At 40.9% G+C, this 25833-nt stretch overlaps 1 protein-coding gene across 3 annotated transcripts; it reads left to right on the forward strand.

Moving 5' to 3' along the window:
* The first annotated feature begins 1141 nt into the window (after window positions 1-1141).
* Ociad1 (OCIA domain containing 1) lies at window positions 1142-25655 on the forward strand. Of its 3 annotated transcripts, XM_028860300.2 has the most exons (9): window positions 1144-1263; window positions 2943-3005; window positions 3396-3476; window positions 10956-11009; window positions 15809-15856; window positions 16761-16896; window positions 19022-19197; window positions 22712-22864; window positions 25186-25655. In XM_028860300.2, exons 2-9 carry the CDS (start codon window positions 2948-2950, stop codon window positions 25221-25223), a joined length of 744 nt encoding a protein of 247 aa, XP_028716133.1. In that variant the 5' UTR covers window positions 1144-1263; window positions 2943-2947; the 3' UTR covers window positions 25224-25655. The 3 variants fall into 3 exon arrangements, with proteins under 3 accessions (XP_028716195.1, XP_028716245.1, XP_028716133.1); XM_028860362.2 differs by lacking the exon at window positions 22712-22864 and having other exon boundaries at window positions 1142-1263; XM_028860412.2 differs by lacking the exon at window positions 22712-22864 and having other exon boundaries at window positions 1143-1263; window positions 19022-19242.
* Window positions 25656-25833: the final 178 nt, after the last annotated feature.

Raw genomic sequence — 25833 nt, forward strand, 5'->3', positions numbered from 1 at the left:
AGCTACCCTGTGGTGCTAGAGGTTTGTACAACGTGAACTCTAAGAACAGCGATTCTTTGGTGTATTTTAGGTGGTATAAAGGCAGGGTTTTGAAATATCAGTGCGATCTACAAGGGCGTGTCTCCGTGTATGGTATTGGTGGGGGTAGAACAGAAAACAGTTGAATGCAAAGAAAACAGGCTGTTTCTCATTGGTGTGAGGTTCAAGAGGCATACAGGCCTAGCCAGGACTGTGGATTAGTGCTTACATGACTTTCTTTGTTAAATATGCTTACATAACAAGTTTGTGGCCACTCTAGAGGCAGTGAAAAAAAAAAAAAGAGCAATCTGACGTTCATTACTGTTTGGGGCTGGGTCTGTTCATTGAGGCATCAATGATAAACTTTCTGTACTTGGTTCAGAATAGGCAGGCAATAAACATCCCTAGGACCAATGAAAGAAGACGAATAGTTGGTGGTTGGGGGTGGTAGCCTGATGTCTGATGGACAAAAGTCAGCCTCCCAGCCTTAAAACACACTCTCCTGTTAATAGAGTCTGAGTGCCTAAACTCCTTTTCAGTCTTGTTTTCATCCAAACTACGAAACATGCAATTATTTCTGTTACTCAGATGAGCAGATTCCGAGTCTCCGAGTGGGAATGTGGCTCCGTCTGACTCTGCTACCAGAATGGGTCAGCCACCAGACTGGGAGGTTCGGACAGTCAACTCGGTGGTCAGGCTTAAAACTGACTATCCAGACTGGAGGCTTAAAGCCATAAAATGACTTATGTTAGGCTTCACGTTAAGGAAATCCAAGGAAAGTCAAAGGGAGAAGCGGGAGCGGGGCGGTCCCAGGACGTCCGTACCGGCAGGTCACAGCACCGTCACTAGGTCACTTCACAAGAGCATCGAACCTCGGGGCAGGGCGGAGCTGCGGCGCCAGCCCCACACCCCGCGCAGCCGCAGTGCAGCTCTAGGGACGGGGGTGGGGTGGGGGGAGGAGTCCGTGGGGGGCGTGGCGAGGGGTGGTGGTGAAAGGAGGTGGGGCCAATTTGACGGGGCGGGGCCACCACGTGAATCTTGAGAGGCGGCTCGGGGGCAGTTACCCCGCCAGAACGGTCCCGACGTCATTTCCCGCCGAAGGTAGTGCTTCCGGGTCCCGGTGGTGCAGGGGCTGGCGTCGGGGTGACTTCTCGGCGTTGTCCGCGCTCCTCGTCGCTGGGGTCCTCTGCTGGCCGCTGCCCCGCGTCGTGCGCGCCGCGTCGCCGCCGCCTCCATCGTGAGGAGGTGGGTGTGGTGGTGGCACAGCAGGCCCCGGCTCACCCACCCACCCACCCACCCACCGACCCAGTCTCCCACCCTCGCCCGCCGTCGCCCCGCGCCTTCCGCCATTTTCCTGCCTGGGGGTGGGGGGGGTCGCGCGCGCTCCGGGCCCCGGCTCGGCTCGGCTCGGCTCGGCTGCGGCGGCGCGGGCGACCCGGGGGTCGCGGGGGACCCGGGCGGCGCGGGCCTGCCTGGAGGGGTGGGGAAGTCCGCGGTGACCGGGGCGGGGTGACAGGGGCGGGGCGGGAGTGCGGGAGTCCGCGGCCACGGCCGGGCTCCGCTGGAGCCTTGCTCTTTGGAATGGCGAGCTTGAAGCTGGAGGGTTCCGACTCGGCTTGGGGCCCTCCAGGCAGCCTCTCTGGGGAAGAGGAGAAGGTTTCCAGGTTTTTGTTTGTTTGTTTGTTTGTTTTTCGAGACAGGGTTTCTCTGTGTAGCTTTGAGCCTTTCCTGGAACTCGCTTTGGAGACCAGGCTGGCCTCGAACTCACTGAGATCCTCCTGCCTCTGCCTCCCAAAAGAGTGCTGGGATTAAAGGCGTGCGCCACCACCGCCCGGCTTGTTTTTGTTTTTTTTTCGGAGTACGGTTTTGCAGTTTTGAGAAGCTTCATCAGAATGCTTCATCCACCCCCCCACCCCCCAAGCGTTCAGTGTACCTTCTATGAAACCTTTTCCTCTAAGGGAGGGTATGCTGTAGGCCCTCGGGGATGTCGTAGTCGCAGAACGAATCATGGAAATGACAGTTGTGGGCTGTGTCGGCGTCGTGCCTGCCACCCCGCGTTTTGATGCGATTGTTTAAACGTGGAAGTACTCCTTACCTTGCCTGAAATCCTGAGGTCTGGGCTTAAAGGAAGACGAAGGAAATACCAATATGTATTCCTGGGATGCGCTTGGATTTTAAAATCTCATTTATTTAAGTTATTGGAAGGTTATGTGGGCCGGTGTAGGGACGTTTAGAAGACCCGCAGTTTGCTGTTAGGAGGAGAGCAGCTACCTGCAGAGAGAATGTGACGTCGTTATTTTTTTTGACCGCTGAGTTATAGGAGACGATGCAGGGTTTTTTGGTTATTGGAAGCCTAGAAATGACTTGGGTTTTTTTTTTTCCCCCTCAAACATTTGGACATAGTTGTGTGGGTTTTGTTTGTTTGTTTTGTTTTTTTGAGCCATGGTACAGAATAATGTGAAATGACTTAGCCTCAGAAGGGAAAACTTGTCTGTTTTTATATAGCTGTTTTTTTGATTAAAGGCCTGAACATGAATAATTCAAAGAGTAGGTTTATGATCTTTTTTCATTCCGTTATTTTCCTTTGTCAAGTAGTTGAAATGTAACGGCCGGGATCTGAAAACATGGCTCAGCAGTTAAAAGCGCTGGCTCTCCCAGAGGACCTGGTTCCATTCCCAGTGCCCACATGTCATAGCACAGTATCACATCCATCTGCAACTCCAGTTCTTGGGAACCCAGCACCTTCTTCCGGCCTCCTCAGGCACCAAGCATGCAAACAAAACACCCGTGCACATAAGATAGAATTAACGTTTAAAAAAGTTTAATGTTAAGTAAATATTTGTTGGCCTGCAGGTAGACTGGTTGTAGATATTTAACCTCTTCTGAGACCTTGTAATATTTGGATATAAATGTTTTTGATGCAGGAACGATGAATGGGAGGGCTGATTTTCGAGAGCCGAATGCAGAAGTTCCAAGACCAATTCCCCGTAACTATCATATTTAATATTTGTAATTAATAGCACTTTCTGTATAAGGAGATTTTAACTGCTTGAGTAACAGTAGCAGCTGGGCTGGCTTTATGGTGGGACATCTGTACAGTCACAGGGGCTTCATGCTTGCTTTGATGTCGTCATGTTACAGTTTGAAATTCCTTGTTATCTGAACAGGGGTGGGGGGTGGTTTTATAGGTTTTCATTTAGCACTGTGTCCAACCTGTCCTAACAGGTAGTAAGAATAAACTCTGTTGGAAGTCAAAGTTTTTTTTAAAAAGTTGACAAGCCAGTTGTTTCGTGTGTATTTATTTTCTTAAATGTTCTTGTTACTAGTAGACTAACTTTCAGGCTTTAAGAAAATGACTTCCAGTTTTTCTCTAAAAGACATAGGGGCCGACTACATTCCCACAGAGGAAGAGCGGAGAGTCTTCGCAGAGTGCAATGAGGAAAGCTTCTGGTTCAGATGTGAGTTAGCCTTTTTATGAGTTTTAAAAAATGTACTTGGGTGTATTTGTGGTACCTGTGTAGATGTGCATGTGTGTGGAGGGCAGAGGTCAGTGTCTTTCTCTGTCCTCTCCATCTTAGTTTTTGAGACAGGGATTCTTACTGAACCTAGAGTTCCACCATCTTGGCTAAATTGGCCAGCCAGTGAGCCTTGGGATCTTCCTGTCTCGGCCTCTTAGTACTGGGATATTCATGCCTGGCTGTTACATGAATACAGGGGATCAGAACTCAGATCCTGGTGTTTGCATTGTAGACACTCTATGCACTGAGCCATCTCTCCAGCCCTGGTTTCTCAGTTTTCTATCCGCATAATTCAATCCTACTTTGACCTACAAACGTGACTTAAATTATGTTTGAAATTATAATTACATATAGAACATACTGGGGCACTTTTGGCATAGTGTGGTTATTACTGATAGAGATTAAAGAAATAGAATTGTGCCAGGTGGTCGTGGCTCACACCTTTAATCCCAGCACTCAGGAGGCAGTGGCAGGCGGATCTCTGTGAGTTCAAGGACAGCTGGGGTTACATAGAGAAACCCTGTCTTGAAAAAAACAAAAGAAGAAATAGAATTGTGCGTGTTTTAAAGTAATTGTCTCCAAGCAATTTTGTTGGTAATAGCATGAACACAGTTTAGTAAGGCTGACAACTATCCTCACTTGAGAGATGAAGGAGTTAAGGTTTAGAGGTGTTAGATGTGTCCACCTGTGTTACACTTGTCCAGTGAGTCATTGTGCCTTGGACACTGACACTTCATGACTGTCAAGGCAACTGGTTTGTTGCCTTTCACTAGAGTGAGGAGTTACTATGCTATGTCAGCTCCCGATTTCTGACTGTAGAGCTTAAGGTCAGGATTTGTTGCTGTCTGTCTCTTGTAGCCCTGGCTGGCCTGGAACTTGCCATGTAGACCAGGTCTGATGTTGGAGGCTGTCCAGTGATAGAGCTCATGAGGCCTTGGGTTTGGTCCCCAGTAGCAGGATGGTGGTGGACAAGTTACAGAAGACCCCCCCCCAAAAAAAAAAGCAACCAGTTCCCTAGGGGAACTAGAACAGACTAGCCTTGAATATGTGATTTTTCTGCCTATTTCTGCTAGGAGTCCACATGTGGATCACCATGCTGTCTAAGAATTTATATTTTTAAGTCTAGAGAACACTGAAAGTTACAAATATAATGCCCTGTTTATACAAAGGCCTAGTGCTTCTGAAATCACAGCCTTTTTACAGCCTCTATAGGTAATTCCAACAGAGAGGCAGGATGGAATTTAAAGATTTTTTCCTTCAATCTTTATGTATATGGGTGTTTTGCCTGCATGTATGTCTATGGACTACGTGTCTGAGGAAGGAGACCAGAAGAGGATGTCAGTTCCTTTGCAGACTGCTTTGAGCTGCCTTGTGGACACTGGAAACTGAACTTGGGTTCTCTGTCAGTTCTCTTAACCGCTGAGCCATCACTCCAGCCCTGCAGGATAGAATTTTAAAAGGGGAAAGAAACAAAGGAGGAGGGTCTGGGAGATGGCTCAGTGCCAAGCCTTGAGTACAGTGTGTAGAACCCACATGGGGGAAGGAGAAAAGCTATTCCCAAAAGTTGCCCTCTGACCTCCACAGGGAAATCATGACAGTGTTACCCCTTCTTGGTTTTCCAAGACAGGGTTTCTCTGTGTAGCTTTGGCACCTTTCCTGGAACTCATTCTGTAGCCCAGGCTGGCCTGGAACTCACAGAGCCCTGCCACTGCCTCCCGAGTGCTGGGATTAAAGGCGTGCACCGCCACCACCGCCTGGCTTGTTAACTTTTTTAAAGGCTGTAAAATGGCCGTTTTTGAAAAGATAGATAAGAGAGAATAAAGAAAAAATAAAGGTCAAACATCAAGATCTACCTAGTTTATAACAGTACTCTTATTAAAGGTATACTATTTGTATGGTGAAAGAAAGTTAGTATGGCCATTTCACATTTATGGCACAACAAATTATTTTCAAGTCTTAATGACAGACTTAAGAAGAAGAGAAACCCCTGTAATCCCAATACTTGGGAGGATCTTGAATTTGAGGCTGGTCCTGAGCTATGTAGTTGAAGGTCTTCCTGTGCTATATAGCAAGATTCTACATGAAAAAGACTAGACTTGGTATGGAGGGCTTGAAATGTAATGTGTAATGGATACTATGTGTCCAGATTTATTTCTGGCTGATAAACTCATGCTTTTGTGTGTGTCTCTTGAAATAGCTGTAATATTATTATGCCTAAATTGTATTGAAGGGAAGTGATTTATAGGCAGGATTTCATATATAGGAAAGTGATATATGAACAATAAGATATATTTTTATTACAATAGATATATTATAATCCCAGGTTGAAGAGAGAAATAAGGACAGGTGAAAAATAGCTTGCTACTGTACTTCTAGCTGGATTATAAAAGATTAATAAAGTAGCATTAGACCTTTTGTTTTTTGCTGTTTTATGAGATAGAACCCTTAATGTCCTGGAACTCACAGAGATGTTTCTGCCTTCCTGATGGGATTGCTTTAGATTTTTAAAACAGAGATGAACTAAGTGTTCTCTGTAGTAGCACCAAACTTTGGAAGTATATAACCAGATGATAGGAAATTAAACATGTAATTACCAGGAGGATTTAATAGTCATGTAGTAGGAAATCTTGTACTTTAACATTTGTTTCTCAAATATGGAATGCTGTATGTGTTCATATTTATGCAAATGAGGAATGGAATTTATTTTACTAAGGAGAGTATTGGCTTGTCACTGTTGATCAGAACAGAATGTTAATTAGAACTCCCTGGAAATGTAATTTTATATCTTTTAAAATCTGTAAGAAGTATCACTTTATTGCATCTTATCTACTACAGTAGTTCTCAACCTTTGAAATTATTGATATGATGTATGAATTCATATTTGCATTAGTTATAGATTGTGTGAGTTATGTTTTGTGTGTGTGTTAACAGTGTTATATGGCTTTCCCTGGAGAGACTTAAATACCTGTTTACCCCAGATTGGAACAAAAAAGGGATTCCATTGAAGTCCTGCCTGGCAAACCATAGAATTTCTTGAGATTACTTCCAAAAGCATGGTGGACTCTTGGCCACTGCATCATTGAAAAATCTCACATGTCCAGCACATGGGAGGCCGCAATGAATTATTTACCTTTTACAGCCTCCTCGAAGCAAGGCCTCTTGAGGGTCTCTTGTGGCTGGCAGTGGTCCTCCCCAACTCAGAGGAAACAGCTACACTGCACTCCTTTTGGCTCTTAACATTCTTTCTGCTTCCTTGGTGAGCAGTGAGCCACTGTGTCATAGCAACAGTCTCATCGGTTAAGAGTTTCCACAGTGGCCGGGCGGTGGTGACACACACCTTTAATCCCAACACTCGGGAGGCAGAGCCAGGCAGATCTCTGTGAGTTCAAGGCTAGTCTGGTCTACAGAGCGAGATCCAGGATAGGCACCAAAACTACACAGAGAAACACTATCTCAGGAAAAAAACAGAGGTTTTCACAGCAATCATTATTATTGTAAAAGAAGTTTCCTTTTGGGCTGGAGAGATGGCTCAGTGGTTAAGAGTACTGGCTGCTCTTCCAGAGGACCTGGGTTCAATTCCCAACACCCACATGGCAGCTCATGACTGTCTATAATTCCAGTACCAGGGGATCTGACACCTTCACACCAATGCACATAAAATAAAGTTTAAAAAATGTATTTAAAAAAAAAAAAGAAGTTTCCTTTTAATATGGTCAACAACAACAGCAATCTATAGGCATAAATACAAATGTTAAGAGGCAATTTCACCATGTACATTTAAAATAATAGTCATAGTCTCTCTACTAGGGCCTAGGATATCCTTAGTCACAAGTTTGTGCCCAGTTCACAATATCAAACATTGTTGTCCTGTGAAGTAGGTTTAAATTCATCTGGAGAGTTGTTGGTTATGCCAATATTACAGCGGCAATCACATCTTGCTTGGCATAGCCACCATGGCTGTTGAGCCATAATTCTTTCCCATCATCCTGCTATAATGCTGACTGGCATCACAAATGTTAGCCTTTGCCAGCTTGATTTCTTTTTCATGCAACCAGAGACTTCCACATTAGGGACTTGATATCTCCTTGTGGCATATAACCATCAATGGCAATAGCCTGGATAATGTCAAGGGGATTTTTTTGGTAGTGTAGCTACTCAAAAGTTGCTAATGGGCATCATTACTGATGTAGTTTTAGTGAGTCAGCCAAATTGCTGGTGACATGCTGTAGTGCTATGGCCAATCATAAATTGCTCAGGGGACTACCTGATAGTTTGGCTACCTTTTGGGTCACTTGTGCTCCTATAAATAGCCCCCAGTAAATACACTGGTTCACAAACTGGACTTGGATGGAATCTTTCTTTGATGTATGGATGTTCTATGCTGTGGACTATTCTGTATGCTGTGAGTGTGTGTTGCTCTGATTGGTTGACAAATAAAACTGTTTGGCCAATGGTGAGGCAGAATAAGGTTAGGCGGAACATTCCAACTAGAGAGAGAGGAAGGAGAAAGGCAGAACTGAAAGACACTACTAGTTGCCACCAGGAGAAGCATGATGTAAAAATACCGGTAAGCCACAAGCCATCTGGCAAACTATAGATTTATAGAAATGGGTTAATTTAAGATGTAAGAGCTAGCTAGCAAAAAGCCTGCCATGGCTATAGTTTAAAAATGATATAAGCCTCCCTGTGTTTACTTGGGTCTAAGCAGTTGCAGAACTAGGCGGGACACAGGAATTTTTATAAGTCTCTGTGGGACCTTAGTGCTGGGCAAGCACAGGAAAACTCAGCTATAGTTCTATCTGGGGTGGATAGACTCTTTCTACTTCTCTTTATGAAAAGTCCTGTTATAGCCATATATTTCTAAATTAGTCATTATTATCAATCATAAAAGCATAGATTCTTGGTCCTACCTTACTATCTAGATTGAAGTCCCAAGTATATACTTCAAGAGCTGTGAGATTTGGGCAAGTTTCTCTTTATGTACCTGTTTGCTTATCTACAAAATGGGGGTGATAGTTACCTATCTCATGGAATTGTAGGAATTAATTCAATTCTGATTTTATAAATTTATCTATTAAATGGTGTGCTTGCTCTCTCTCTCTCTCTCTCTGTGTATATGTGTGTATATATATATATGCATTCTGACTAATGTATATATTCTGACTAATGCATTAAAGTTTCTTTTGAAAACTGTTGCAGATTTAGAGTAGTAGTAGCGTTTTGCAGTTGTGAGGAGAAAGGAGCTCAAGAAACTGTGGTAATGCTTTCATTAGATAGGATGTGGACAGCGTTCATCACTATTTCTGATTTACCTGAAGAAACAGGTATCACATAATACAATGGTAAAGGCTGCTGTCCTGGGAGCCAGAGAACTTGGATTCTGATCCCAGGTCAGCCACAAGAATCGTGTGTTGTTTTTGAGCTCGTGAGTTGTCCATTCTGGTTATCAGTTGACTCTGATTAGGACAGAGACTTAGATAACTGCCAAAACTCCTTTCAGCTGACTATTCTCTTGTGACATAAAATAGATCCTGTAAGTTGGATAGGACTTAAGCCTAATCCATTATCCCTTCATGACATAAGATGAAATGTCTGCTGGCATGGTAGTAAATGGAAGTACCAGCACCAGCATCCCTTCCCAGGCTCGTTTACTCTTTGACTCAATGGGCAAGTGTTGTCCATTGTAGGGATGGCAGACTAACACATCACCTCTTATCCGTCTGTAATTCTTCACTGTTTCGTATTACAGTCCTTTGCTGTAATTAAAAGAACCTTAAATGATAATGCATGAAGGCATTCTAACCAGCCAGCATTAAAGAAAGCATTTTCCAGCAAAGGTAAAATCTGTTAATATGTAGAATAGTAAGCAGCCAAACAAACATTAGGATGGCTGCACATTTTGTCTGATGGCAAAGCTGATGTCCAAGTGCGGAGTTAGAAATGTTGATCCTAAAATTTCTATAGTAATTAAAATATTTAATTATATTTGTTTTTAAATTGCCACATAGTTTAGACAAGAGTTGAGCAGACCATAGCCATGGACCAAATGTGGTTTTGTATTTAATACGCTAAAAATATTTTTTTTATATTTTTAAAATGATTGGGAGAAAAAGGCCAATTTGATTACATATGCAAATTACTTGAATTAATATTTTGTGTCCATAAAGTAACATTTTATTAGAAAAAGCTGTTTGTTTTTTTCATGTTTTGTTTTGGGCTACTTTTGCCTTAAAACAGCAGTTGAATAGTTGACATGAAGACTGTTTACTCTCTGGCTCTTTACAAAGTGTGTTATTCACTGTATGCATGTTGTTTTTTAATTCAAAATAATTTCCAGTTAACATATAAGAAGCACAAGAAGGTAAGGAAGCATTGGTGGGGTTAAGAGGAAGCCAGACACTTGTATCCGAGGGTCTGTCTATCGGTATGCTCGTTAGAGACCCAGAGCTGGGGTTTTATTGGGGACTGATCACAGAGGCACCTTTAGGCTGGCCGGTACTGAAATTCTAGACTCCCAGATAGAAAGTAGGTGTTTAGTGTAAACTTCATACAACCGGGTGAGACACATTTTTAGGTAAATTTATTAACAGTCTAGGGAACTGTCTACTGGTCAAGTTACCAGATCCTTGCCAAGTAAGTGTGAGTCAAGGATCAACTCCCATCATTACAGAAAACCTTAGGTCTGATGTAGAAAGCAATGATTCATACTGTTTTTAAGTTATAAATCAATTTGGAATTATGGGTTAATATGCATCTTTTATATGTTATCATATGGTTTTAAGGAGTATTTAAAATGCATGATTTCATTCTTCCAGCATCCATGCTAATCACATAATCAAATATATTTTATGTCGTGGTTCACATAGTGTAATATAGAGCCTAAAATAGTAGGATCTGATAGTAGGCAGGTTTCATTAGGTTATGAGACCTAATGTTGATGATCTCACTTTACATGGTTTTAAGTGAGTAAGGTTCTTAACATCTCTAAACTTACTTTGTGAATGGTAGTCATATGACTTTCCTGACAAAGATGTGATGATAAGAAGTAGATGCGGTAACTCACATGAGGCACGTAGACTAGGTAGAATGTAGTTATTACTTAGTACTAAGTGGCTCTTGGGGTGAGCTTTTGTAGTCCTTTCCCCCGTTACTTCAGAAGTGATTTCTAGTCATTTTACTTTGTTGATTATTTTAATGACTTGCTGTTGGAACCTAAACCTAAATGGTTTCTTGAATTAAAGTGTTTTCTGAAAATACTCCTTTATTTTCACTGTGTGTGTACAGTGCAGCTTTAGAGATCTTGGTTGTTGAATCTGCATCTTGATGGTTCTGTTGTTACTAATAATAATTTATCTCCTAGTGTACTCAAAACAGGGTTTTCCTTTTGTTGATACTGACAAGTTCTTTTTCTTCCTATAGCTGTGCCATTGGCTGCCACAAGTATGTTGATTACTCAAGGATTAATTAGTAAAGGTAAGTTTTTAAATTTCACATTTATTTAGCATTTTGGATAGCTTGCTTTATCTTATTTTCCTGATTTTGAATAAGGAAATTAGATCTTAGCATGATCATTGATAAATTTATATAGTGTTAGAAGGGTTTTGTCTATCTGGATCCACTCACTTGATTATATTGATTTGATTTTTTTTGTTTTTGTTTTTCGAGATAGGGTTTCTATGTATAACATTCCTGGCTGTCCTTGAACTCACTCTGTAGCCCAGGCTGGCCTTGAACTCACTGAGATCTACCTGCCTCTGCCTCCCAAGTGCTGGGATTAAAGGCATGCGTCACCAACGTCTTGATTTGATATTTTGATGGCATTGGGGGCTGGGTATGTATTTTAATTGTTACAGTGCCTGCCTATATGCAGAAAGGCCCAGGTTTGAACTGGCACTGCATAAAGAAATTGGGTGTGGTGGCACATACCTGTAATCCCAGCACTTGGGAAGTGGAAGCAGGAGGTTCAGAAGTTAAAGGGCAGCCTGGGCTACTTGCTTCAAAAACAAATAAAAAACCCCAACCAACTAGAGAATTTGGTATCAGTAACAATCTACACAAACAGGAAAGTACTTGAACATTTGTTGATAGGTCTGGAGAGATGGCTCAGTGGTTAAAATACTTAACTACTCTTCCAGAGGACCTGGGTTTGGTTCCTGTACCCACTTCAGTGTTCGTGTAACCTTGTAACTCCAGCTTCAGGAAACACATATGATTTATACTCACACAGACATACATTAAAATCCAGCCAACCAATCCTTGTGGCTAGTTTGCAAGGAGAACAGCAGACCTGGGTTAGCTGAACAGTGTAGCATCCTTAGAGATTATTAGAAATGCAGATTCTGGCCCCATACCAGTCATACTGAGTCAGTATCGCAATCTGTTTTACAGATTTAAAGTGATTCATATGCACTGGCTTAAATACCTATAATTCCCTGTACTAGCTTTGTCTTCTCATCTTGAGGAATAGGTAAGGATGAGTTAGTATTTAAAACAAATTTAGAGGGCCTTGGAGAGATGGCTCAGCAGTTAAAAGTACTTGTGTTTACAGAACACTCAGGTCCAGTTCCAAGCACCCTTAGGGTAGTGGTTGACAACTCTTTGTAACTCCTGTTCCAGAGGACCTAATGCTCTCTTCTGGCCTCTGCAGGCACCTGTGTGCAGGTGGTCCATAGGCCAAGCACCCAGTCTTTAAAAGAACGTAGAGATTCAGGGGTCTGACTAGTGATGTCGTTTTCCATGTTTGTGTGTACATGCAGGTGCAATGCAGCCTTGCCTGTCATTCCTCAAGCACCTCCGCAGGTTGTTTCATGGGTCTAGAATTCAAGTGGGTAGGCAGGAGGGCCAGCAGCAAACCCCAGTTCTAGGATTACAGATGCACACTTTACCAACTGAGCTATGCCTTTCCAACAGAGGCTAATTCTGTTGACTTAATAGTACAGTGTTCTTCCCTGGGATTGAGTTTAGGTTAAACATTAATGTATCAGTGATGCAGCCAACAGAGTTGCTTGCTAAATATACTTTGTGAATTACTGGCCTGCTGTAGCCTCTACCTGCATATTTGGCGGGAAAGCATTCCAAAAATTGGGGGTAATTTTAGTATGACTCCAGACAATTTAAAAAGTCTGTTAATTAACTAGCTCTTCTATAAATGGCAATATGATAGAATGTGTTTTAAAATTTTTTTTAAATTTACTATAAGAAAGCAGGATCTGATGTAGCTCAGGCTAGCTTTATACTCAGTATATAGCTAAGTATTACCTTGAATTTGTAATCCTCCTGCTTTCACTTCCCAGGTGTGGGATTACAGACATGTATCCCTACCTGTTTCTGTGATTGTGGGAGTCAGACCAGGGCTTTGTGCATGGCAGGCACTCGTGCATTCTGTCAACTGAATTACCTGCTCAGCCCCTTGTTAGCATTAGTCAGAACTAGAGCATAATCTTAACAAAAACTAGTTATTCAAAGGAGGCTTTGATTGTTCATATGGTCATAGAAAATAGTTTTAGGGCTGGAGGTGTAGCTCAGTGATAGAGTTCTTGCCTAGTATTCAGTCTCTGTTACCATTTATAAAACGAATTTGGGGCAGGGATCTGGGGCTTGGTGAGTAAAGTTCTTATCATATAACCATGAGAACCAGAGATTAATCCCCAGGACCCAAGCAAAGCTGTGAGCTATAGTACATGGCTGTAATCCTATGGGTTCTGCAGTGAGACAGGGACAGAGACAGAATCCTGGGTGTTCACAGGCCAGCTCTCCTGTCATACACCTTGTCTCCAACAAGGTGGAAGGTGAGGACTTATCCTCAGGGTTGTCTCCATACCCAGGTACACACAAAATGGATTTAGATGTAAGTGAAGGGATCTGAGGAGCAGGATAATAAAATATCGAAGCATTTGTAAATAATTTCAGTATACTGTGTTACATGATCAAAAAAGAGCTAGTCAGTGGCAAGCCTGAGCTAATGGCCCAGCAGTTTTAAACAACTTAGCTTTAAATGCACATAATGTGTATACTTCTTGAGTTGTTTCATGTTTAAGATTTTGATGTGGTGGCCTGAAAACCTAGGCAATTTGGGATAAGGTTGAAATTGAAATCAGGACAGACTTTTTGGGAACAGAGTCAGACAGGCTCTCCAAAGACAGGCATTTTATCCTGATAGTAGCGTTTTGTCCATAGTACGTTGTGCTTGACATGCTGTACTAACTGTTCCCTGTTTGTTCTTGATCTAATAAGAAAGGATAGAGAACATAAAAGCCTCCTTCCATGTTTCTCTTACTGTTCTCACCTGTTTCAAATCTGATTTTATGAATGAGCACTTTGCTTTTTATGTGTTTTAATCCATTGCAGTCTATGTCACTCATTTTTATGTTTATCATTGTTAGAAACGTCAAAGATCATCACCATAACTTCTGTGATGCTTGATGGACAGTTTTTGTTCTTGACCAACATCATGCATCAGTACCAGTTTTTCTTTTGGGGCTGGGGGGCCGATGTTCAGACTGAGTCTCACAATGTAGCCCTGGGTATCCTGGAACTCTCTGTGTAGTGCAGGATATCCTTGAACTCAGAGATGTACCTATCTCTACCTCCAAGCATTGGAGTTAAAGGTGTATGCCTACACACCAGGCTCTGTTAACCAGTTTTTAAAGCATTCCTTCTGTTTCATTTCCATGATGGCATACTTGCCTTGCTCTATGTTTTCATGCTTTTGAATAGCTGATATGTATTCTGGTGTTTGTATGTAATGTAGCACAAAAAGATAAATTTTATTGTCTTATGCTCACATTATTGTTTTCTTCATTGCCTTAGAAATGTTGGTATCCTTTGGAGTTCTGTTTTGGCTTTTTGTTTGATTCCTGGACCTGGAAATTGATCCCAGGGCTTGCTAAACACATGCTTTGTCACTGAGCTACACCCCAGTCCAAGTCTGGGGACTACTCTAAGCTAGCAATGACATGGATATTAGTGACAGTGCTTGCGGCTAAATCCCCATGATTGGGTCAGCAAGATGACTTTGCAAGTACATATGCTCCTGCTAAGCCTGACAACCTGAGTTCTGTTCCCAGAGCCCACATGGTGGTAGGAAGAAGCTGCCTCCTGTCAGCTGTCCTTTGTACGTGCCGTGCTCTGCAACCACGCGCACACACACACACACACACACACACACACGCACACGCGCACACACACACACACACACACACACACACACACACATCCCCATGGTTTTCTCTAGCCCAGCATTGATGAGCTACTCCTCCCCTCTCCCCAGACAGGGTTTCTCTGTGTAGTTTTGGTGCCTGTCCTGGATCTCGCTCTGTAGCCCAGGCTGGCCTCGAACTCACAGAGATCCTCCTGGCTCTGCCTTCCAAGTGCTGGGATTAAAGGCGTGTGCCACCACCGCCTGGCTGATGAGCTACTTCTTATGAGAGTCCAAATTATCCAGGTGTTGTGGTCTCTTTAAAATCCTGGTCTACCTGGATGAAAACGTGGACACTTACACCTTTTTCCATAAGCTTTTTCTTTCATAATTAAAATTGGAAGCTACCTGGACTTAAGGGACATGTTACTGACCTGCACTGTTTTGAAAGGATTGTTTTTACTCACTGCAGTGCGCTGTTGCTGTTTTTCCTCAGGACAGTTTTAGGAGTCCAGTTCTGAGTTCTCGCTTTGTTTCTCACTCTCACTTGCATTGTTTTAAATGACTGTCTTAATTACTATTACTTCATCAGTAGGTCTTGGTACCCGATGGTAGTTTATATTCTTCAGTGTTGCCTTGGCTCTTTCCGTCTACATGCAGTTTTTAGAATAAACAAAACATGTTTTTATTTTAAGGGGAACCTTGAGTTTGTAGATGAATTTATGGAGAATTGCCTTCTTCACAATTTTAGCATTTCACCTCTTGAGTGTGGAGTATTTCTTCATATTTCATATAACTCCTTGGTCAATTTTCTAGTTTTAGTGTAGTGCTGGTTTATATGTTTAATTAGAGTTCTTCCTGGCTCTTGGATAATTTTCAGTCCTGTAACTAATGAAATCCTTTAAGACTTGGTTGTTGTTGATCTTGGTAGATAAAAATATTTACTCGAGTCTCTTGACTGTCAGGTAGTATTTACCTATTGCAATGGTCTGTAGTGTTTTGACAACTAGAAAATTTTCTGTTGATACTGAATTCACAAAAAAGAGTTACTGTTGATACTTGCTGTTTTAAGATAATTGAAACAGTTTTTTCCTTCTCTAACAATGTTACTCAGAAATACTTAACTCTTCTTTAGGAATCCTGTCAAGTCATCCAAAATATGGCTCTATTCCTAAACTTATATGTAAGTATGAACAATGCTGTATTTTTCCTACCCTTTTTACAAATGGTTAAGTTTAAATCAGATATTTTGAGTTATTAATATTACATGTTTATATGCTGCCACAAATCAAGTTGTTTAAGTGTTTCAATAAATGCACTGCTTGACAATTTTATGTTAGAATAAAAAGTCCTGTGTTAGTTAAATGACTCCTCCCTTTTGTAATATAAAATAACTTGATAGGACTTTATACACAGTACTTGAAAATACATTTCTTTCTTTATAGTAAAAGAAAGTTGCCTAGATAGTCTACTAATCCAAACAATTATATCTAGAATTGGCTTTTCCCCCCTTTAATATATATTCCACTTTGTGGCTAACAAAAGAGAAGCAAACTGTTCCTTTGAGAATGCATATGGTCTTTATGAATCTTCTCAGGGCAGCTTCTCTTGTGTTGGAAAGGTACATGATAATAACAATGTCATATTTAGGTCAGATTGTAATTCATTATTTTAATGGGCTTGTTGTACTGAGTTTTGAAGACAAACTTGTGAAATTGTTGGGGCTTGTGGCACAATTCCGTTTTACAGTTAAACAAATGGCCCACATCCCCATGGCTAAAACCTATTTGGTTGCGTGTCCCTCTCTCTCTCTGCCGCGTTCTTGTCTATCAAGTGGTGTATTGGGACTCCTTATGTTATTGCTACTTTACTTGGACTGACTGACTTTGGGGAAAGTGAGTTATATCATAGATTTTGTCTATGAATTTGATGTAAACCATCTTTTATCATCATTTTAGGTAATCTTGGTCTTTCTAAAACCTTAGAGATATTTAGAAATTTACATTTTTAGAATGCTGTTTTCAGAAAAAAAAATGTCTAAAAAAGCCCATTCAGTGACAAAATTTTTGTTTGTTTTTACAAATAAGTTGCTTGTATCATGGGGTACTTTGCTGGAAAGCTTTCTTACGTGAAAACTTGCCAAGAAAAGTTCAAGAATCTTGAAAACTCCCCCCTTGGAGAAGCTCTGCGGTCAGGCCAAGCAAGGCGCTCTTCTCCACCTGGGTAGGTCAGTTCTTGTCTCCATGTACCGGTTTTGGTTTTTAAGAAACAAAATACAAGGCCCGAAACTCTGTCTGCGGAATGGCCATTTGCTATAGTCTAGAAGTGTTTTGCCTTGTGGGCTGGAGAGATGGCTAGGAGGTTAAGAGCACTGGCTGCTCTTCCAGAGGTCCTGAGTTCAATTCCCAGCTACCACATGGTGGCTCCCAACCATCTGTAATGAGATCTGGTGCCCTCTCTGGCCTGCAGTCATACATGCTGCATACATAATAAATAAATCTTTTAAAAAAAATGTGGCTACAAAGGACGAGGACTAAGCCCCTTATTTTTTTAAAAAAAAAAAGAAGAAGTGTTTTGCCTTAAAAAGTAGAACATGATTTGGCTGCTTTTATGACCTGTCCAAGAATTAAAGGATTTTTGTTTTGATAGAATTTGGCAAGCTCTTTTGGTTTATTGCATTTTTGACTTCTTTCAAGTTACCAGATCTTGTTAATCTCTCTCAATGGATAGCCACTTTTTTGTTGCTTACTAGGAAAATAACCTTAGCAGAAAGTTCATTTTTCTTGAAGCTTGCAGTACATTTATGTTTGCTTTGATTGTCTCATGCCAAGACCCAGAGATAACTCTTAAGATATATATTTCAAAAATGAGCTTGTGCCTAAATAAATTTTTGGTATAAATTGATACAGGTATTTTGAAGTTTTTATTTTGTTGTTTACAAAACTACAAATCAAATAAAAAGGAAAAGCAAAGTCTAGGCTCAAGGTTGTTTACAAGTTGAAGTAGAGGGAAATTTAGAGATGGCTTCATGTCCAGTGTGGGGAATGGATGGGATCATGTTATGTGTAATAGTGGGTATTGTGAGTTCCTTTAAACTGTGACGTCTGTGAAGCATTTGGGTGAAATGTTTTTTATAAACTGAAAAGATAAAGTATAAAATAATGTGTATATAAAAATTGTGTCTAGCCGGGCGTTGGTGGCGCACGCCTTTAATCCCAGCACTCGGGAGGCAGAGCCAGGCGGATCTCTGTGAGTTCGAGGCCAGCCTGGGCTACCAAGTGAGCTCCAGGAAAGGCGCAAAGCTACACAGAGAAACCCTGTCTCGAAAAACCAAAAAAAAAAAAAAAAAAATTGTGTCTAAAGAAAAGTTTACACCAATAAAAATAGTATAAGTGATTAGTAATACTGGTTGTGATTTGTCAGATTTTACCCTCTTACTCAAACTTTCTGCAATGTGGTTTTGTTATTTAAAGTTAAAGTTAAATCTTTAAAATAAAAACAACCACAACAAAAATCCTGTAAAATGATAACATGGTGGGGTGACTTATATAGCCTAGCACTTGGAAAGTTGAAGCAGGAATTAAGTGTCAAGGCCAGTCTGGTCTACAAAGTAATCTCCAGGACAGCCAGGGCTACCCTGTCTCAAAACAGCAACAAAAATCTCAGACTTGTTAATCTAGTAAAGCAATGTTTAACCCATTGCTGGGTTTCTTCAGATTGTGGTTTAGATTTTATATTGTGAAAATATAAATAATATCTGTATGAGTAGGTAAATAACGTAAGTAGTAAGATCATTAAGCAGACTGATGAATTATTTCAGAGTGAAAAAAATGTAAATTTTATGAGAAATAATAGTAACTGTATTGATGTCAGCAAGTCAAGGATTATATGGACTATAGCTATGAAGTAACCTCTCCATTAAATGGGCAGCCTAGACACGTTTATTGAAACCTGATCTGAAGGATGTTTTTCTTTGTAAGAAGTTTAACACACACATTGAAATTGCCCTCCAAAGCTAAATATTTAGAAAATTGAATGTATATTTTTCTATTTCCCTTTATTGAGTGACTGTTTACTTTTGAGGCAGTTATATATAGCTTAGTCTGGCCTCCAACTCAGGATTCTCCCCTCTGAGCCTCCCCAGGGCTGGGATTACCATGTTCACCATCATGTTTAGTTAGTGACCAGTTTTTAGGTGCCAAAGTGGGTCAGACATAGCAAATTTTATTCAACTGTTTATAAATAATTTAAAATTATGATTATTTTAGATATTCATAGCTTATTTTTATACCTTAATATAAAAGCAATGATTTTTTTTGTTCTTATGTATTATGGTGTTCTTTTACAGGCACTATTCTCAGAAGTCAAGATATGACTCAAACGTGAGTGGTCAGTCCTCTTTCGTGACGTCTCCAGCAGCAGACAACATAGAAAAGGAGGCCCTTCCTCGTTATGAGCCAATTCCATTCAGTGCTTCTATGAATGAGTCCACTCCCACGGGTATTAGTGACCATATTGCCCAAGGTAGAAACTTCTCTTGAAATGAATTTCAGCATTTTATGGTCCAACGTATGTATACACTTTATTTGATGCTCTTTTCTGCTGGATGTCACCTCTGTGTGCTGCCGTCAGCTGTCAGCCTGGCTTCATCCATCACCCTGCCTCAGCATGTTTGTTCTTTCCATTAGTTTCTCCACTCATCCAACAGACTGGCTAGGTATGGGAAAATGAAGATGAGCAAGGCCTGGTTCTTGTCCTTAAGAAACTCGGTTTTTTGGAGGATACAGAAATAGATGGATAAGTTACAAGTTGTCCACATGTTCACAATGTAAAGGAACAGCAAAGAAGTGATAATTGTGTGGGGGCAGCAGAGGCTCCAGAAGGTGTAGGTTACATTGGATAGGTTGTCCTATCAAATGTCCTATCAGTGTCCTGTCTGTATTTGTAAGAAGAAGTTATACCTGCTTTACACAATAGTTGTCATGTGAGGAAGGCCACTTGAAAATGCATTGTGAAAAATACTAAGTTCAGAGTGCAGATGTGTGAAGTACAAAGTTTGGAGTAAGGCCAGGATTTAAGTTACATTTAAAATGTGCTGTGATCTTGCAATTAGTCATTATCTGGTAACTACTTTGTAATTCTTCACCTTGAATGGAGATGGTAATGCTTGTCAAGAGCTGTTGGACTAGGTGAGATAATCCGACACAGACTGGCAGACAGGAAACTGAGCAAACAGTTTGGATTCTCAGTCTACTCTGCAGTGAACAGTAGGAACCTGGAGACAGAAAGACAGGCCTGTAAGTTTTCACCTAAAACCCTAAAACATCAGAAGCTATGAAAGCCACAAGTTAGGACTGGAACACATTTGGCAGCAAATCTTGATATGGCCTTTATTTACTTTATTTAAAATGATTTTCCCTATATTTTGTTACAGAACTATTGATATGTTTACTTACACATTCCTGTCCTCACCTGACTGTGGGGATATTATATATGAGAATATTTTTCTAAAATTTGTGACATCCCTAACTCAGAGGGCTTGGATAAGAACGTGTGAACCTTTGTAAAGTATGCTTTGAAAATGATTTTGAGGCTAACTCAGCAACAGTTAGGGGGTTAGCTTTTTTTTGTCCTTTTGAATCTAGAGTGAATCTACGTACAGATTAAAGAGGAGGAGGAGGATGCAACAAAATAGAGAAACTGATGATAGGTTAAGGAACGCTTAAGGAGGTGCCAAAAAGGACCTCAGTAGCTTTTATAAATAAGGTATCCTCAAGCCGATGCAGGTTTGTAAATTAATTAGAACTAAATGGAATATGAAGTTAGTTTCTGTGGCCTTGGTAGCATCATTTCAGTTGCTCAGTAACCATGCATGCTTGTGGTACCCGGTTTGGATGTGGCAGTGTAAACACTGTCACTGGAGTTCCTAGACACAAAGCTTTATCGTGAAGCAGAGGGGAAGGAGGAAGGGGCTGCTGTAGAAGAGGAAAGGCTTGAGTTCAGGAGAATGTTGTTGAATACCTTCATCCTAAGGCCTCCGTGCTCTTTGGCTGGCCCCAGAGGTACCAAATTAGAACAGAAAAGGAGCAGGCGGGGTAAAGACACCGTCTTAGCTCTGGAGGCAGCTGTTCTTGTCTTTCACCCCTGTGAGTTTCCAGTCAAGTTCAGAGCCATTCTTCTGTACTCTAGGCATGCAGCAGCTCTGTCCCTCAGTGCTGGGCATCCTTCTACCATTTTCATCAGCGAAATCATGTGAGAAAGATCCATCTCTAGTACGATCTTAGTGCCCTCCACACAGCTGTCACCTGTCCACTTCTGGTGTTTGTATGCATGTCGTCATCCTCCCTCTAGGTCAAGCCTAGCACTTCCCGTTGTACCCATGTGAGTCCCTGGAGCTGCCTTGCTTTGCCCACATGCTGCCCTTCCTTCCAGGGCACCTTCCTTTTCTAGTCTTGTTTGCCCACTTTCTAGCTTTCTTTTTCAAGCATTCCAAAGACTAAGTCATCTTTTCAAAGTAGAAGGCATTCTGCCCTGTCTGTTAGGAAAAGTGCCATGGGTGGTTGGTTAGTTTCAGAGAGTGCCATTGCTCACTTTCTTATTCCTTCCAGGTCTTAGTAACTTCCACAGAGCAGTCAAGTATGTTCTCGGTATAGTGCCAGAACGTTTTCATTCAGCTTTACACGTGGGAAAAATATCCACCAATCTTCTGTTTGGTTTATGATTTCATTTATCACAGAACAATAAAACAATAAAGTGTTTCTTTTTTGCCTAAGAAAAAAATTAGACCTGGAAGGAATTCTAGAGATCAGGGATTCAAATTATTTCACAACTGGAAAAAGCTGGATTCAGAGAGCTTAGTGATTTGCCCAAGGACTTGTGCTGCTGGTTGATGGAGTGAGGACACAGACCCAGCATCCCTGAAAGTTGCCATGACCCCCTTGTGACTTAGAAATACCTGTTGGGAGGGAAATGAGTTCACTGGCTGCCTGCCACTAATGTAATCCGGGTGTTTAAAATTGATACAAGATTATTGTCTAAATTAATGTAAGATTATTTTTCTTCTTGTCTAGGAAAAAATGAGTTTCTAACCGTGGTATATTAGAACAAATATATCAGTTGTTATATATTGAAAAGTTACATATTGAACTCTTGTTTCTTTGTATTGATACATTTAGCAAAGTAAAAGATTAGAGTTGAAAATGCTGTTTAACACTTGTTAGAGGATTCTGGTTATTCACTGGAATTCATATAAATACCATTTATAAAAATTGATTCAAAATTTAGTATATTACGAAAACAACATGCCCAGTTTGTGTACATTGCTGAAAAGTACTTTGTGTGAGGTGTATAAAACTTGAGTATGTATTCTCTGAATGTTATGAGTTATTCTCTGAAATCATCTTATGGTCCTTTTGCTGTTTATATGTACTTAAACTGTATTATTGTGTATTTGACCTGTCATTCATTACAGAGAGTCCACTCTGTTATTTATGTGTGTATTTGACTCTGATGCTGCTCACACATTGATTCACTTTGGTAGAGAAGAGAATAAGCAGCTGAGGTGGATGGACCTTTTCTTGCACTTCAGTATTGTGTGTCAGAGTGGTGGACTCAGGCCCATTTTGTTTAAGTACCATAAACATGGTTAAAAAAAAATTAGATAGTATGTGCCCATAGAACTGTTAGTATGATTTACTGTCAAGTTTTGTTTAGTTGTGACAAGTAGATTCTAATTCTGTATACAGTGTAACGACTCCAGCATTTAGTAAGTGAGATCTTTGCATTTTTATTCTTTTTTCTGGCCATGGCTGAGTTTATAAAAACTTTGATACTAATTGTAAATTTCAGAAGACAAGGAGGAGGAATTGTACTTCCATAAGTGTCTTGGAGGAACGCTAGTGCCTTTGGAGTAGTAGTAATATTTTCATCTTATATTTCATTTTCTTGTTTCAGTTTTAGGTAAACAGTGTTTGCAAAGTTTAGTTACTTTAGACTTATCTACCTCTTATCACCATTTATTAACTGTTTGTTGTTTTAGGACCTGATCCCAACTTTGAAGAAAGTCCCAAAAGAAAAAGTACTACATATGAGGAATTAAGGAGTAAGAACAGAGAGTCCTATGAAGTAACTTTAACACACAAGACTGACCCCTCAGTCAGGCCTATGCAGGAAAGAGTGCCCAAAAAAGAAGGTATGACAGTTGAGTCTAATCATGGGACTCTTTAGAGTGCAAGCTGAAGTTTCAGCTTAAAATGTTATTAATGTCTTTAAAACCAGTTCTTTACAAGAAGAGTTATTTCAGAGTGGGCGAAATGCGACAGCAGGTAATGGCTCCTGTCAGGCCTCACGACAGGAGTTCAATCGCCAGGAACTGACAGGGAGGAAAGAACCAGTCTAGAAAGCTGTCCTCTTCTTGCATGATGTAACACACACAAATAATAAATAAGTTTAATGTTTAAAAAATGACTTAGTTTGTAGTTACCACTTCTCCCGTTTTAAGGTATTTCCGGGGGTGTTTTATTTAAAAAAAAAAAAAAACCCCAAAACAAAGCCTAGACAATAAGACAAGAAAGACAAGGAAACCAGCTCCTAGTACAGTGTTTTTCCTTATAAGGAATCACCTTGGGAATTGATACCTTTTCCTCACAATAGAGTGTGTCTGCTGCATAATCAGATTTAGTGACCAGAGACTGATAACCAGTCATTAATGATACTTTGGCAAATCATGGAGTCATAATTGAGTAATAAGACACTTTAGGGCATTTCCAGAGGAGGAATTTGACTTCTTCTCTATAAATAATAAATGTAAGTTATAATTTAATCCTTTTTTTTGGACAGCAATATGTTACAAAAGTAAAAGTTTAGACACATTTTTCATGTAAAGGAGGAAGACATTTTTACTAGGTTTTGTAACCATTTCTGTTTAGAATTTTATGACTTCTAAAAGAATGTCAAAGCATGGGCCCTCTTTGAAGGTGTTCTATGCACTCATTTAAAAGTTAGGGGAAGTGGTTGGAAGTGGTTAGAAGTGCACAGGCCCTGATTTCTATTCATAGCACAACAAAGTAATAAATACATCAGGAGTAGATGAACCGTCATGGTAGGAATAGGCCTTAGTTCTTCTGGAGGGCTGTGTGCAGAAATACAGAGCAATCCTCAGTAGTAGTAGTGTAATCATTTTCAGAACCAGTTTGATTTCTAGTTGTTAATGGTTGCTTCATTTACAAGGCATCATTTGTGTTGTAAAATTCTTTACCTTTGAAATAGATTTGTGACTCTGCGCAGAGGCCTCACTGTGCAGACCTCTGCGCAGACACGTCCTTTGCACTGTTGACCGGCTCAGACTGTAAGCTCCTTGAGGGCAGGAAGCTGTGGCTCCCTTTTCTGTGCTCCTTTGCTCCGTGTCTCACAGCATAGCATTTGCCCTCCTGCCAGAAAGGAACGGTTGCATTTCATTGTATTGATTGATCTGTCAGTCTGCCAGGCTAGGGAGAAAGCTCTGATGCACTTTTGGCATTTGCTGCATTTGACGTGTGCAGCTCTAACTGGATATTCTTGAAGTGCTGTTACATGATACACTAGTAAAACACAGCTCTTTGCTTTCTAGAAGAAAACTGAGGGTTTTCTTGTGCTTTATATTACAACTTAAAGAAAAGACCTGTTATGAAATTATGATTTTTGCTTTTCTAAAATATTCTTTGAGTAGAAATTTGGACATTGGTACAGTGGGAATTAAGATAGAAAGCATAAATGATCAGAGCAGTACTGTAACACATCGGGATGGTTAGAAAACTGCCATGTGGTTGTTACAAAGGAGCAAAGCAAACTGAGGAAAAGGGGGCGATGTCGTGTGACTGTGGTAATGAAGAGGCGGTTTGACTTTGTAGTCTCAGAAGAGCCCAGGCCACTGCCATTGCTTCTTTACATGAGGATTGCTGGAGTCTTTGCCAGGGGTGTTAGTTCACAGGTGGACGCTATGGGGAAGGGCAGCTGAGAGTGGAGGGGGGTGAGCACGCTGAGTGTGGCTCAGGGTGCTCTCCTCTCCCAGCACGTCTGCACCCTGGGTTCCATCAGCACTGCCAACAGGCAGAGGAGCGAGTTTCACTTTATTTGTTAGTTTATTTTTTGTGAAAAGCAAAATTCAAGTTTATTAGTAAGTTTTTTTTTTTTTTTTTTTTAATTCTTGGTAACTTTGTTTTGGTATGTACAATCATACACAACCACATGCTCATTTAGGTAAACTTGTAAAGGCAAGCACCCAGGCTTTGGACTTAATCTCCAAATCTTAGTTCTTGTTTAGGCTTATTCCTTGGGCAAGTTACTAATCCGCTTTCTCATCTTTAAAATGGGGATTGTGCAGGGTTATGTAAAATTTGATAAAGGGCATTTGTAGTCAGCCCCTGTCTCAGGTGCTCCTATTCACACAATGCAAGAACAGCTTTTCATCATAACAGACTTAAAGTGGTGTCTTTTGCTGTTTGGAATCATCAGTTATTTGTGCTTTTCTCCTAGTCAAAGTAAACAAATACGGAGATACTTGGGATGAGTGAAAAACTCCGTCATTGGACCTACCGAAGGCTTTCCATATCCGGCTTCATCCAGGTGGTCGCACGCACGCACCTGCATGCTTGGACTCAGCAGCAGTCTTCATAAAACACATTTCAAACGAAATCCTGGTTTGTGTGATTTGACATATGATGCTTTCCAAACACAGATTTTAGTGTTTACTATTGTGTAAATGTACTGACCTGGGACACTGGGAATGATGGTATTATGCCGTGGTTGAGTACAGTTGGTGAACTCGACTGTGACTCTCGATCAGCCTATGTGAAGATAAGTGATAGTGCATGTGGAAGGGGAGGGCGGGAGGGAAGCGAGCACGCTGCCTGGGGGTCAGCTTTTCATCAGTAGTAAAGGCCTTTCTTTCTTCAGCAGTTACTCTAGCATCGTCATGCTTATGGAAAATAAAACGTAAAACATGAGCTCTGTCATTCGTGTTTTTATGGCTTGGTTTGAATTTGCTAATGCAGTTTCATGTATGGGACTAAGGAAGTGGTATTTTAAGCAAGAGAGACTAGAAATGTGTGATGCAGGGAGACACCAGTGCACAGTGAACAGCTAAATGTCTTTACAGAGCAGTGTTCTGTGTGTTAGCTTTGT

Source organism: Peromyscus leucopus, chromosome 10 (assembly GCF_004664715.2).
Source record: "Peromyscus leucopus breed LL Stock chromosome 10, UCI_PerLeu_2.1, whole genome shotgun sequence".
NCBI lineage: Eukaryota > Metazoa > Chordata > Mammalia > Rodentia > Cricetidae > Peromyscus > Peromyscus leucopus.

What these genes read in the sequence shown, in the direction of transcription:
- Ociad1 (XM_028860300.2), top strand. Translation starts at nt 2,948, where the DNA reads ATGAATGGGAGGGCTGATTTTCGAGAGCCGAATGCAGAAGTTCCAAGA. An exon ending in CTCTATTCCTAAACTTATAT is followed by an intron (nt 15,857 to 16,760) that starts GTAAGTATGAAC and finishes TTTACAAATAAG; the next exon opens with TTGCTTGTATCATGGGGTAC. An exon ending in TAGTGACCATATTGCCCAAG is followed by an intron (nt 19,198 to 22,711) that starts GTAGAAACTTCT and finishes TTGTTGTTTTAG; the next exon opens with GACCTGATCCCAACTTTGAA.